This window comes from Trachurus japonicus, chromosome 19 (genome assembly GCF_045865225.1).
Source record: "Trachurus japonicus isolate A0001 chromosome 19, Traja_1.0".
Classification (NCBI taxonomy): domain Eukaryota; kingdom Metazoa; phylum Chordata; class Actinopteri; order Carangiformes; family Carangidae; genus Trachurus; species Trachurus japonicus.
The window spans coordinates 1,087,379-1,101,604 of record NC_140925.1 but is presented as its reverse complement, the minus strand read 5'-3'; the positions used below and the strand labels follow the sequence as shown (position 1 = coordinate 1,101,604).

Below are 14,226 nucleotides of genomic sequence, written 5' to 3'. Positions count from 1 at the left end.
AATTAAATTAAATTAAAATTCAGACTTGCCGTGGCTTCTGCATTGTTCCTTTCTGGGTCAGAGAACACAACAGTAGAGGGACTCTGAGGTGTTTGTCCTCTGACCCAGAAAGGAACAATGCGGAAGCTGCGGTAAGTTCGAATTTTGATTAAATTTAATTGTAAAGCAAATTTTTTAATTGAAATGATGGTCAAAATGACGTTACTTGTGACCACAGAACAATTTTAAAATCAGTCCAGAGCCCATTAATGAACACTGAAAAAATGATCCTTGAACAGAAACGAATATAAACGTCCACACGCTGCAGTTGGGAGCATGGATGGTATGAAATGAACTGATCATAGGAGACCTGATATCTGAGGTAAACATTGATTACGACTGGAAATGCCCTTTAACATCATCAGTCAAGCAACCTTGTTAGTCCACTTTAAAGGAGCATTAACGCAAATACAGCAGTAATAGCATAAAATAAGCTGAAATATGTAAAAGATAGGTCGGGGGGAGCCATAACTAAATTTACAAAGAAAATAGCCAAAAGTGTAGTGTTGTGATATTATTTATGTGATATGTATGGAGGAGAGACGCCCACTTGTTTATATCTGATATGCTCCGCCACTGGCTCCATCTAGTGGCCGAATTAAGAATTTGGATTTGCGTTAATGCTCCTTTAATCGACAGGAGTATCTAAAGAGTCATGTGATGTGATTTGCCGCCACAGATGAAATAAATTCATGAGGAGTCTCTGACGTCTTTACAGCAGAAATAAACCAGAGAGAAATCTGTCAAACTCTAAAGAATGAGATCTGTCAGAGACGATGAGCTCAAAGAGACTGAAGTGTTAAAACTCTTGATGTTAAAGAAAATAATGATGGAGGAACGACAGTGAGAGAGTAAGATGACTCACTACAGTGAAGGCTTCCTATAGGACATAGAGCTTTCTTCATTATTTAACATACATGTGATCAGGGAGCTGCCTACACCTGTACATGCAGGAAGACCATGGTCTCTGTGTGTGTGTGTGTGTGTGTGTGTGTGTGTGTGTGTGTGTGAGTGTGTGTGTGTGTGTGTGTGTGTGTGAGATGTTACGTGATGTAACATGTTGAGATATTAAATGTCTTGTTTTCAGACCTTCACTGACTTAAATACAAAAATAACATGTTACTGAACATTTCTGCCTCCACAACAAAGGAAGGAAGACACTAAACCTGACTGTCACTGATGATGTCACTGATAGACTTACCTGAACAGGTGATCTCCACGGTGGAGGAAGAGGAATATAATGATGATATACACTCCCTCAGGGTAGATCCAGACAGAACACAAATAGTGTGGATCCCCCACACAGACCTCTCTGAGGACTCCTCTCTTCCTCTTGTTGAAACAACAGAGCCACAGTCCAGATCTCTACAGGCTACAGATGCTGCCTCCAGGTTCCAGTTGAAGTAGTCGCTGTCCACTGGTCTCCACTCCCCTTGTTTCAGCTGCAGTTCACCTGCACAGCGACTGGCTCCTCCCACCAACCTGACAGACTCTGAACACAGAGAAGAGAGTGAAGAGTAAAATAAGTGAGTTTGATTAAAACAGGAATGAAGCAAATCCAAACTGTAGCTTCACTTGTACCTGAGCAGGTAAAGATTAATTACTTTGGCTCCATCTTGTGGTAGCATGAAGAATGACACTGATATAAAAACATGAGAATAAAACCTTGTTGTACTGATGGAACAAACCCTTCAATCTGCGGGAGATGTTAATAAAGTAAATGGAGCTTCATTAGTGGTTGTTCCTCTTCCTACTCTCAAATTCACTCTATAACAAGACCTTCAGTAACCTTGTAAACTATCCTCATTGCAATAATTCTACTTTTTTACTTTTTCACTCTGTAAACTCATTTTAAATGTAAACCAGAGGATCTGTGACCAGGAAGGTGAAGGACCATCAGCTGATGACCAATGGGGACAGTGAAATTATTTCAGTGTTGAGACATAGACACTCATCCATCCACCAGCACCTTCATGTGTCCTCATCCTCTCTGTTTACCTGTGGAGCTGTGGCTTCCTTCAGCCCAGAGTCCTGAGGAGAAAACCAGAAAGGAAACATCAGTGAGATCTGTGAAGACAGCGACGTCACTAAGAAGCAGAAACAGTCGCACCATCATACAGGTCAGGAACAATTAAATGAATCCCCAACTAGGGCCGGGACTTAAACGCATTAATTACGATTAATTAATTACACAAAAATTAACGCGTTAAAAACATTAACGCATTTAATCGCACTTATTCAAAAAAAAAAAAATATATATATATATATATATATATTTTTTATTTTTTTATTTTTTTTCTCACGTGTGTCTACGTGCGGTGCGCCCGCACGCGAGAGAGGCGGCAGTTTGAGAGGCTGACTGGCAGAGATGAGAGCTGGTGAAACGCTAGCATGGTTATTTAAAACACCATCTCTGATCTCTGCCTGCACACAGATACACAGACACGGGCGCACGCTAAATGAGCTATATAGCGCTAACTGCTCAGCTGCAGCGCTATATCTATGACCTGTCACTGTCACAGGTGCAGCTCATCTCATTATGACAGGACTTCACCCTCAGAGCTCTGTCTTCAGACTGTCCTGACCTGTCCCTGAACATCACACAGGGACAACATGGAGCTGCTGTGTGATTGGTTACTGAGTTTTATTAATGTTTACATCAGGCTGAGTTCAACAAATCAGTTTATGCTACTGTGATTTAAGTAGCCTAGTTAAATACTACAGTAATCATCATAGTGTAGTGGAAAGACCATTTAATCTGTATGTATCAAATATCGATTAATGAATTAATCGATATTTGATACATATTGATATAATTTGCATCCCTAGTCTGTTGGTCTTGGTTTAGTACCACCTTGAATGCTTAAGCTTATGTATTCAGTCATTCAATGGTATACTAAAATCCATGTGAAAAAACGCTTCTCACTGTTCTCAGGTCAAATATTTGTATGCGATTAAAATGCGATTAATTGCGATTAATTAATTACAAAGCCTCTAATTAATTCGATTAATTTTTTTAATCGAGTCCCGGCCCTATCCCCAACACATCATTTGTTCAGCCTGACAGCTGAGTACCATCAGCTCCACGCTGCTTCATGTAAACAGTAACGTTACCTGCCCAGACATTCAGCTCACTGTTTGATGCTCTGTGTATTAGCACCTACCCTACGAAGGAGTATTAGGGCCAGCCAAAAAAAAAAAAAAAAATCCAGTGCAAGGGAAAAAAAGTAAGCAAAAAAAAAAAAAACGGCACAAGAAAAAAAAAAAAACTGCAGAGGCTTGACCACGTACCACAACAAAGCGACAAGCGACTGTCGGCTCAATGACAGCAGCAGAGTGACAGACAGGCTGCCAAACTCTGCAGCGCCATAAAAGTGAACAATAAAGCTGATTAACTTTGACTCAATGTCGGAGTATGACAATGAAAACAAGAAAACTGAAGTGGTACAGTAGGCCGACTTCAGAATCGGCACACGAATCACTTCCGTGTCCAACCCCTGCTGCTAACGTACAGCAATCAGCAATGCATGTTCTTTATTGCTGTCCCCCATATCTACAGTATGGCTGCACCCCCCCCAAAAAAACAAACACACACACACACAATCATTTATAAGTTACATAGAGACGTTATATGAGCTAACGTGACTAAACGTGACTGGAGACACCTCCGTGACTAGACCACCGCGATCCAGGTCTCTGCCTCCTCCTGTAGTATTTACTAATACAAATACTATACAGGATATAGGCCTATCTCCTCCTCCTCTCCTGTAGTATTTGTAGTATTTAATACTACTACAAGAGCCTGTCTGTCACTCTGCTGCTGTCATGGAGCAGTCAGTCGCTTGTCGCTTTGTTGTGGTACGTGGTCAAGCCTGCAGTTTGTTTGTTTTTTTTTGCCTGGCTTTTTTTTTTTTCTTGCGCCGGATTTTTTTTTTTTTTTTTGGCTGACCCTAATACTCCTTCGTACCTACCCTAACTCTAACAAACCTCAGCAATAATATCTCTGACAACTACGTTACTGCTAAAACATTCACTTTTACACACACACACACACACACACACACACACACACACACACACACACACACAGACATTCTGAATACACTTTTGCAGATTCATGTACACACACTCACAAATGTCAGTACACATTTACAGATTGTTTGACACATTTTCAAATCTAATTACACACACACAGACTTTAAGATAAGCATTTGCAAATAATAAAGTAACAGTAATTCCTCCATCCATGTCCCTCAGTCCTACCTGAGCTCCACAGCAGCAGCAGCAGCAGGTGATCCATGTCCATGTAGACGTCTGTCTTCATCTCTGTCTCCTCTCTCACTGCTGGACTCGTCCTCTGCTCCTCTGTTAACCTCAGGTTTTATCTCTTCATCTACGTGTGCTGTGTACATCCTATTTAACATGGCATGACTTGTTATTTCCTGAATGACAGTTTCACAGAAACACATCTGCTGCTTTATCATGACACCATCTCAACTCAATGTATATATAGTTCACCTGCTGCATAGAGTCACAGATCTGACCTTTGTATGAGGATTTTAACTCAAAGAAATCCAGATGTAAATGGACTGAAGTCTGTTTTCATCTACTTAAAACCCCAGAGAGACTGCCACACAACCTGCTGCTGGGAGAGGTGCTGTTGGAGTTTCTTTGTCCCTTCTCTGGTCGGACAAATCAGCCAAGAAGAAGACATGGTCCTGGTGGACCACAGGGACACATGGATCTACCTGTTGCTGAGCCAAAGTCTGGGGCTGATCGCTGGTCTCTGCAGGTGGAGAAACCACTTTCACCCGATCGACTAAAACAGCAGGTGTGTGTTGTTACGATGCCCAGACGCTAAGGGTCCATGTTGGTTAAACACCAGCCCTGACCTCAGGTTTGATCCTCAAATACTTTTATTTTAACTCTACATGAATAGTAGTGACATTGAAACAACAGTAATAAAACACATACATGCCCCCCCCCCCCCCCCCTCCTCTCAGAGGTTGAGCTGCTGCCTGTTGCTGAGCGACTGACGTCAGATCTCTGTGGTTTCTGTCACTGAGACCGACCTGATAACACCTGCTGCTGAAAGGACTTTCCACGGAAATGTTTTTTCCTTCTTATTAGTTGATGTTGCAATATTGTGGCCCCTTAAACGATAAGATCAGTTTCAACTGCTTTCACGGGGGGGTGGGGGGGGGGGCATGTGTAACTCTGTGTGCAGGGTTTTATAATCCAGGTTCACTGTGGCTAACACACTGACTCAGAGGCAACATGCCACTCACTTAAATCTCTCTAAGCATCATGGGAACTGTAGTCCCAAAGCTCAGAGCATGGTCGACCCAGAGAGAAGAAAAAGGACGACAACATCCACTAATATCTATTCGTTTATTAGGGGAGACCGATGGCTGTAACATGGGTCAGTTGTAACACATAAACTAGTGTAACTAGTTTGTCTTTTTTACTATTTTGGGTTTAATTTAAAAATTTTATATTGTGTGTTTTTATGTTTGCTTGTTTTTTTTCTCCCCCTTTCGTTCCCAACTCTTACTGTTAAATGTTTTGTTTTTATATAAAGCACACTGAGCTGCCCCTTGGTAAGAAATCTGCTGTATAAATAAAGCTGCTTTGCCTCGCCTAGTGTCAGAGAGAGAGTCTGTTAGTACTATTTATGTGTCCTTGTCCTTTGTCATTCAAAAATGCCTGAAATATATACAGTATATGATATATTTGCCTGTTTTACCCATGTAATTTAAGTCACGGTTTGTGTTCTGTACATTGTCTTTGTTCAATGAAAAAGTAAACAACATAAAATAAGACTTTAGACTTTTATTGTCCCTTAAGGTAAATTCTCATTATTTTCACATAACCTCTTCATTCCACCACAAGGACAAAGCAAAGTGCAGCACACATAGATATGAGTGAACACATTTACCATGAAGTAGAAAAAGAAAAAAGAGAGGATGAACTGAGGGGAAGAGGTCACGACAGTAAAGAAGCTTCACCCACAGTAAACAGGAAATAATAAAAAAAAAACAGAGTAGCTAATACTGAGAAATAGGAAGAAGAACTGAGAAACACGAGCTGGAGCATCAGTCCCCAAATGCACACACAGCACAGCGCCCCCTGCTGCACAGTTCAGTATCTTACAGCAGAGCAGAGTGACTGACAGACCCATGTTTCAGACCAAACACTGAAGTGATTGCTGTTGGAAGATACAACTTATATTAACACAAACATTCAGCTTACTTCTGCTTTAATGTAGACTTTTTTTTTTTGTTGCCTATGTGTTAATATTTATCTGTAAAGGAATTTTGTACTGTCTCTATTGTCAATTAATGAGTCATGTTTCTTGGTTGTAACTTGTATTCTTGTTAAATAAACATTTGATCACAAACAAACAAACAAAAAAAGATCTGTAAAGGATCCTCAATGATGCTATTAACGTGGGTGATCTATAAATGTCCTTAAATTATTGAAAACACCACACTTGCTCATTCACCAACAATGCAGAGATGTCAGTTCTTGGGAAACGTTTGCAAAACCCATATTCCTCCACCAGGAGGCGCTGCCATTGGACCAATGCTGTCCTTACTCTCTTTTGCAGTGATCTAGTTTCAGGTAGTGGTGGTGGTTTCTGGCTGTTCCGGGTCAAAAATACTACTAGTTTTTTTCTTCTTCTTTTTTTTAAACCAGTGACGTGCGGTCATGGTTGCCAGGCAACGCCGGGGCTGCGCTTTGGGACGTTTTGGACGCATCAGTAATGGCGGGAAGAACTGTTGACACACAAAGAAACAGCGGCCGGGAGGTAAGCTAGCTAGCTACATCTACAACTTAGATAAATTACACGATGAATATTGTTTTCAGACGTCAGATTTATATGAGACAGAACATCCACCATGTAGAAATCTGTTGGTGTTATAAGGGACCACCACTCCTGTAGGAAGAACTGGGATTTCTAAAATACCATTAACTGCTTAAAGCCAGACACTAACAGGCAAAACATTGTTTTTTCATGCACTGGTCAATTTGGGGATTTTGAGCTATTTTGCCTCTTGGTGTGTCTTCTTTTAGAAACGTGGAGAGAAATGGTAGAAGATCCACATTAAGGTGGTTATTTTACTTTATTTTGGCCTCTTTCATCTGTAGATTTCTCCTAAATTCACCAAAAGTTCAAACTCCTGTGTGACAAAAAATCGTAATTTCCTTTGCATCAGCAACAAATCATAAAAGTACCACTGACAATAACAATCTATGGAATTTTACAATACAAATCTTTAAAGGTCGTTTTCTCAGATAGAGTTTTTCCTTAGACTCTGAGCTAGAAATCTCCACTTCAGCAGCACTTACAGACACCAAACCTTCCACTTTGATCCCTTTCTATATTCTGAAGGTTTTTACAGAGGGGATTGTTGATATATCATTCACAGCCTCATTTATACAACGTTATATTACTAAAAACATTGCAAAATGTGATTATTTTTAGAGCTGGTGACACACAGCGCTGACCAGTCCAGACACAGCTGCTGCACATCTGGAAGAGCCAAAGCACATCTGTCACACTTCACACCAGTGTGAGGCCCAGGAGGAGGAGGAGCAGGAGGAGAAGTTATAGAAAACACCACAAGGTAAGAGACACAGGTCTGTACAGCAACTCATCAACTAGTGAAACTGTCAGTGTCGTAGACAACAGTGATGAGCAGTGTGTGATTCCTGGTTTCACATGAAAAATGGAGTCAAAGGAGCAGGAGGCTACAGTAGAACTAGCTAACGTCAGCTAGTTTTTAATAGGCTACCATTACATGTTTGTCAAAGCTATTAATATTATACAATATTATTTACTACTGGTCAGGTCATATTTGACCTATTTTGACAGTTTGGCTGCAGTGTGAATTATTCTAAATGTCTTTTAATGTGATATTTGGGGACCAAAATACACCAAATTGTAAATACTTTCAAATGTTATACTTTTATTTCCATATAATATCACAGCTATCTGTGAAATGTAGCTCCACACTACTGTTGCCTCTACAGATCACAGAACACAGCCAGGTGGATTATGGGATTTTTATTACACAACATAAAACACAGCAATGGCAATGGAAAAGTTAGCATCAGTCTCTGTTCATAAAATAGTAACAAAAATCACTCCTAAGTAACGCCCCCCGCCCCTCCCCTCCCACACACACACTCCATGATATGACTAAATTGCTTTTAAGAACACATATTTACCATGAGGTAAGTGTAAAAATAGATAACATGTGGCTAATTGACAGCATTTACATTCAATTCTGAGATAGATAAACTAATGTGAGCCATTTAACTGAACAGAGGAAAAGAAATCATCTATGTAATAAAAACGTAATGAAAAGTAATATAAAAATGTACAACATATTACCTGCAACACAACATAAAACACAGCAATGGCAATGGAAAAGTTAGCATCAGTCTCAGGACGATCACAGTGAGATCCTCTTTTCTCTGTGTAGCTCACTAAACAATAAAACACCTTAATCTGTTCATATAAAATAGTAACAAAAATCACTCCCTCCGTATATATTGTTATTGTACAAGACATAAGTAACGCCCCGCCCCTCCCCTCCCACACACACACTACATGACATGACATGAAATTGCTTTTAAGAACACATATTTACCATAAGGTAAGTGTAAAAATAGTTCACATGTGGCTAATTGACAGCATTTACATTAATATGAGCCATTTAAATGAACAGGTAAAAAGAAATCATCTCACCCAGGTAAAATATGCAATAAAAATGTCAAGAAAAGTAACATAAAAATGCACAACATATTACCTGCAACACAGCATAAAACACAGCAATGGCAATGGAAAAGTTAGCATCAGTCTGAGGACGATCACAGTGAGATCATCTTTTCTCTGTGTAGCTCAATAAACAATAAAACACCCAAATCTGTTCATATAAAATAGAAACAAAAAATTAAATCCAAGTGTGATCGTACAGTGAATATTGTTATTTTACAAAATATAAACCCCCGCCCACATAATCCATTATAGGACATGAAATTGCTTTTAAGAACACATTCAACATTTACCATGAGGTAAGTAGCCTATAATAATAGTTTACATGTGGCTAACTGACAGCATTTACACTAAATTCAGAGATGGATAAACTAATGTCAGTCAATTCACTGAACAGATAAAAAGAAATCAGATCACACAGGCAAAATATGCAATCAAAACGCCATGACAAATATTATAAAAATGTACAATAAACCTGCTACACAGCAGACAACACAGCAGATCATGGGAAGGTCACAACACATGAAACGAGAATAAACATTTTAGGAAGGTTAGCTTCGTTAACAAGTCTCTCAACATTAATTTGCGGACGACAAATGGCGGTAAGTGCTCAACCCAGTTAGAGTAAATCACAATGAGAACCCTCATTCAGAAAAATCAATAATTATCCCAGACCATGCAGTACATCTCACCACATTGAGATCCTCTGTTCAGTTCCCACGCCACCCACTGTGCCAATAGATGGCGGCGTTGCACCTGTTTTGCCATAATTTAACAAGCACAAATCAACTCTCTTACACATATATGACCTGTATCTATTGAAATGGATTTCAGATCCATTGTTGAGACGGTGGTTTTAAGGAAACCTTGTCATAGTTTTTAGGGAAACTATGACAAGATGGTTCTTTACAAGCTGCACCAATGGTATGAAATGGTACAGCTTCACTTCCTGTCTCCTGAGTGAGCGCGGTCGACCGTACCTCTACCTCGCGCTGTGAACGTGTGGATGGATAAGAGTTGTCAGTAGAGGTAGGTGAGCTATTATATTTTCTTATGCTTCATTAATAAATAATATGTGCACAGCTATCAGTCATATTTAGCAAATTTGCGAGCGCGGGCGTTAGTGAGCGTTAGTTGTCGTTACCTTCGTGACACAGATACAGTAAACTGACTAATATTAATGATCATAGATATTAATGATTTATCAGTCTGGACAGTGTTTAATGGTTGTTGTGGTCATATATTAAAGACAATATTGCTGTTATGTTTTCACGTCTTAGGTAAAAATTAAACATGATATTGTAAATGTTTTTTCTCCATAAATGAGTGGTGTAAAACCTCAATCCCCTCTCCCTGCTCTCGTATACATCAAATAACGATTAATCACCCATTTACTAAGATCCAATAGGATATTTATACATTTATATATTGTAATTAGATCTGCTGTTTACAATTCAGACTTTTATTATGAGAGAATTCTTATACTATGAAGACATGAGTTGATATGTTTTATTACTTTATTGTGTGCGGTCTCCTTTTTTCGCTTTTCATGTCCACATTTTTGAGGCCAGCACCTATTGAACTGGATGTGCGCGACCGTCTACTCCTTATTACTTTATTGAGTAATAACAAGCTTTAGAGGAGAGACTATGGAGGGCATCATAGGAAATGTACTGGAGAGGTGGGCGGTCGACTTCCACATTCATTATTGTGTTGTATGTTTATATCTTTATATACGTATATTTTTAGATAGAGAAGCATGAAGCAACTGGGCAGCTGTTAGTAATGGCTAAATACAACTATTTACATATAGTCAGGAATCATCATAGTCTACTTGCCAGCCCATAGGGCCCCATTGTGAACCCAGAAATATTGAGTACCCCAAAGTTTTATGTTAGAAATATATAGTATGGGTCCCCAGTATTCAGAAACTGCCGGATGCTAACTTATATATATTGGGCAATTAGCATAACAGACACAATTAGCATAAATTAGCATAATTGCCTATATGGGCAATATTTCAACAAAATTGACTTGGCTGATCTGGGCAATATTGGAGTGGTTTTAGGGGTTATTGGTGATGCTGAATCCATTTCTGACATTTTCAAAATTCAAAATGGCTGTCAAAACCAGAAGTGACCAGATTTTAACCGCTAGTGGGCCGATTTTGATGGATTTCAAACCGGTCACTTCCGGTTTAGACAGCCATTTTGAATTTTGAAAATGTCAGAAATGGATTCAGCATCATCAATAACCCCTAAAACCACTCCAATATTGCCCAGATCAGCCAAGTCAATTTTGTTGAAATATTGCCTATATAGGCAATTATGCTAATTTATGCTAATTATGTCTGTTATGCTAATTGCCCAATATATATAAGTTAGCATCCGGCAGTTTCTGAATACTGGGGACCCATACTATATATTTCTAACATAAAACTTTGGGGTACTCAACATTTCCGGGTACTCATTGTTGGCAAGTAGACTATCAGGTGAACTTGTGTGTGACAGACGGTTCACACAGATTTCCTCTCTGCTCTGCTTCAGATTCACAAAGTCCCAACAGTCCTGAAGATGATGGTCCAAAATCCAGGTGTTTGCTCTTCACTCATCTTTGGCTGAGATTAAATGATGAAGGAAAAAATGATTCATAACTTTGCCTTTGAAAGCATCATCACTGTACTTTCAGTCTCTAAACCAATAAGTCAGTGTTGTTTCACCAAGAGATTCTGTGCTGCATATACCTGTTGATCACATGAGACTGAGAGGAGAGATGAAACCACAGAGGATTTCCTCCTGCTGGATCTCAGTGAAACTCTAAAGGGAACATCTGAGGGACTATGCTGGATCTCAGTGAAACTCTAAAGGGAACATCTGAGGGACGATGCTGGATCTCAGTGAAACTCTAAAGGGAACATCTGAGGGACGATGCAGGATCTCAGTGAAACTCTAAAGGGAACATCTGAGGGACGATGCTGGATCGTTGTCTGAGCTGATGGACAGGTGTGTGGCAGCTGACGAGTCTGGATGTCAGACAAGTTCCTCCTCTGCAGCAGCCTGGACTCCTTCTTCTTCAGCTGGCCCTCCGTCAGCTGTGGAAACACCCAGGTTGAAAGACTGCAGCTCTATGGCCTCCTGTTGGACTGGACTCTGCCCCCTGGTGGCCTGGAGAGATGTGGCAGCACACAGACACGAGACTTCAGTTCAACATACAGGAGCTGAGAGCTTCATGTCAGACAGAGCTCAGGTCAACAAAGGTGAGTCTGGTACCTTAAAGGAGCTGTACGTAAGACTGTGGCCAAAACTGTTGCTGCAACGTGTTGTTTCCAGATATCCACACACTAACCTCTGCCCTGCTCCAGCTTTGTGGCTATGGTACCCCGAGATTCACTCAGACGGTCTCTACAGTCTCTACAGTAAAGATGAACATGCCTCTCTATAGCTAATATGTTAGACTGCATTAGTTACTACCTGCAGTGAGAAACATCTACATCTGTTATCATAGGACAGGATCGGAATTTATTTATTTAAAAGGTTATAGCAACATTTGCTCATTTCCACCTGTAGTCCCTGACCAGGTAAGAACAGGTGAAGAGATAACAATTAAAATCGTTGAAATACGAAGTAGATAAAACAAACTTACAAAACAGGGAACAAGAGCGCCAAGTCATGAAGATGAAAACATATCTAGGTTTTTACTTTCATTGCTGACTCACAGTAACTACGAGCAGAGTTCACGTCAACTCAACACACTGTTACTCTGCATCTACAGGAGCCTTAGTGCATGTTCATGTGCAGTGATTTGTGTTTTTAAATGTGAATATTCCTGCTGTACTAATGTTGTCAGTTAGATCAGTATTTCAAATTAACATGATTCCCGACATATTGAGTGATTTTATGATTACTTACCATACATTTCTTACATCCAGCTCCTTTAAGGCTGAGACAGATGACAGCGATCAGCAGCAGCAGCAGACCGAGTGGCAGGACGACCAGTCTGATGATACGACCTGTTGGATCTGGTGGATCTGATGAGACACATTCAGTCATCACGTTAGATCACATGACATGAGTACAACAGCTTCATTAAACAAACCTCAACATGTTTGAGTCAGTTCTTAGAGAATGAGGTCGTCTGATCGTCTCTGTGCTCTGACGATGTTGGACAGACACAACAGGTGGACAGAGTTAGTCTGAAAGGAAGAACTGAAGCTTCTTGTCTCCTTCCAGCCTGTGTCTGGTTGAAATGTCTCAGGTGAGTGTTAATCACCGTCTTTACAGGCAGTTTACCAAACATGATCCTGGTGAAGCTGAGTCATCCTGCTGACGTCTGACTCATCATGTAAAACCCAGTTTCTCACCATCATGGTGCTCATGTACCTTCACTGGATCCTCTCCTGTCGTGGACTTTTCACTACAGCAACATGGACGGATGAAGAGACAATGGGCCCCTGAGCACAGACAGGTGAAATGTGCTTCAACTCACCTGAGACGGTGAGGGACAGTCGACGGCTCTCAGAGGAGAAGTTATGAGAGAAAACGTAGAGGTGATAAACACAGCTGTAGTTTCCTTGGTGGGCGGGCTCTGCAGCAGGAAACAGGAAGGAGGCGGAGTGATTGACAGCTGGCTGGGTGTAGTTGTCCGTTGTGGTGGAGGAGGTGAAGGTGAGCTGGAAGAAGCCTCCTGGGTACTGTGGCTGGATGGAGCAGCTGATGGTGAAGTTGGAGCCCATCAACACACCTGAATAACCCTGCTGCTGGGCCTGGGAGACCCCGTACATGGAGGACACAGATATGATTGGCTGGACCAGCAGGTCTGTGAACAGAGAGATGATTGGCTGAAAGTTAACAGTCAGTTTCTAAAAGGACTCTGATCCAGATGTTCACTGGAGAGATAACAAGACAAGATTGCTCTTATTTATTCTGTATTTTATCTATAAAGCGTCAGTAAACGACAGCTCCTTTCTGTGGGGAATCAAGAGGCATCAAACTGTCTGAACTTCCGGTGTAGTTGTTATTAAAGGAGCTGTGAGTGAGGACTGTGGCAGCTGCTGGGTTTGTCAGTGAACCACAGCAGGTTGGTTGAAGCTGCAGCCAACGTATCTGGCTGTTGTGGTAAATAATCCTCAGAATGGGTTTCTCCTGGCTCCCATGTCCCATTCATCCTTTGGAGTGAATAGCGTGTCAGACGCACAGCCAGAAAAGATCCAAAGAGCATCGTGGTTCACTGATGATTATGATTTATTGTCAGACATGAAAAGCACAATAGTAAAGTAATATGATGTTTCTGGTGGTGAGTTCATGTGTCTGTTCAATCCAGTGATGCTGCAGTCAGTGACAGCATCACTGCATCACCTGCCATCCACCATCAAACTTAAAGGATGGACACATTTATGATAATGT

At 40.6% G+C, this 14,226-nt stretch overlaps 2 protein-coding genes across 2 annotated transcripts in view; both read right to left on the bottom strand.

Moving 5' to 3' along the window:
- LOC146967085 (scavenger receptor cysteine-rich type 1 protein M130-like) overlaps positions 1–14,226 on the bottom strand; it is a 40,258-nt gene that overhangs the window by 16,084 nt on the left and 9,948 nt on the right. The gene's annotated exons all lie outside the window — the stretch shown is intronic.
- LOC146967086 (uncharacterized) lies at positions 2,011–13,604 on the bottom strand. Its single transcript, XM_085762136.1, has 6 exons — positions 13,232–13,604; positions 12,733–12,851; positions 11,860–11,988; positions 7,614–7,645; positions 6,638–6,734; positions 2,011–2,070 (listed from the first exon to the last, which is right to left on the bottom strand). Exons 1-6 carry the CDS (start codon positions 13,602–13,604, stop codon positions 2,011–2,013), a joined length of 810 nt encoding a protein of 269 aa, XP_085618262.1.

Bases quoted from the DNA above. Each gene is read 5' to 3' on its own strand.
- LOC146967086 (XM_085762136.1), bottom strand. From the start codon at position 13,604: ATGTACGGGGTCTCCCAGGCCCAGCAGCAGGGTTATTCAGGTGTGTTG. The intron at 7,646-11,859 runs GTCTGACATCCA...CTATAACTTCTC, and splicing joins CTGCTGCAGAGGAGGAACTT to CTCCTGCTCCTCCTCCTCCT. The intron at 6,735-7,613 runs GGTGTGAAGTGT...GCACGTCACTGG, and splicing joins CTCCTCCTGGGCCTCACACT to TTTAAAAAAAAGAAGAAGAA.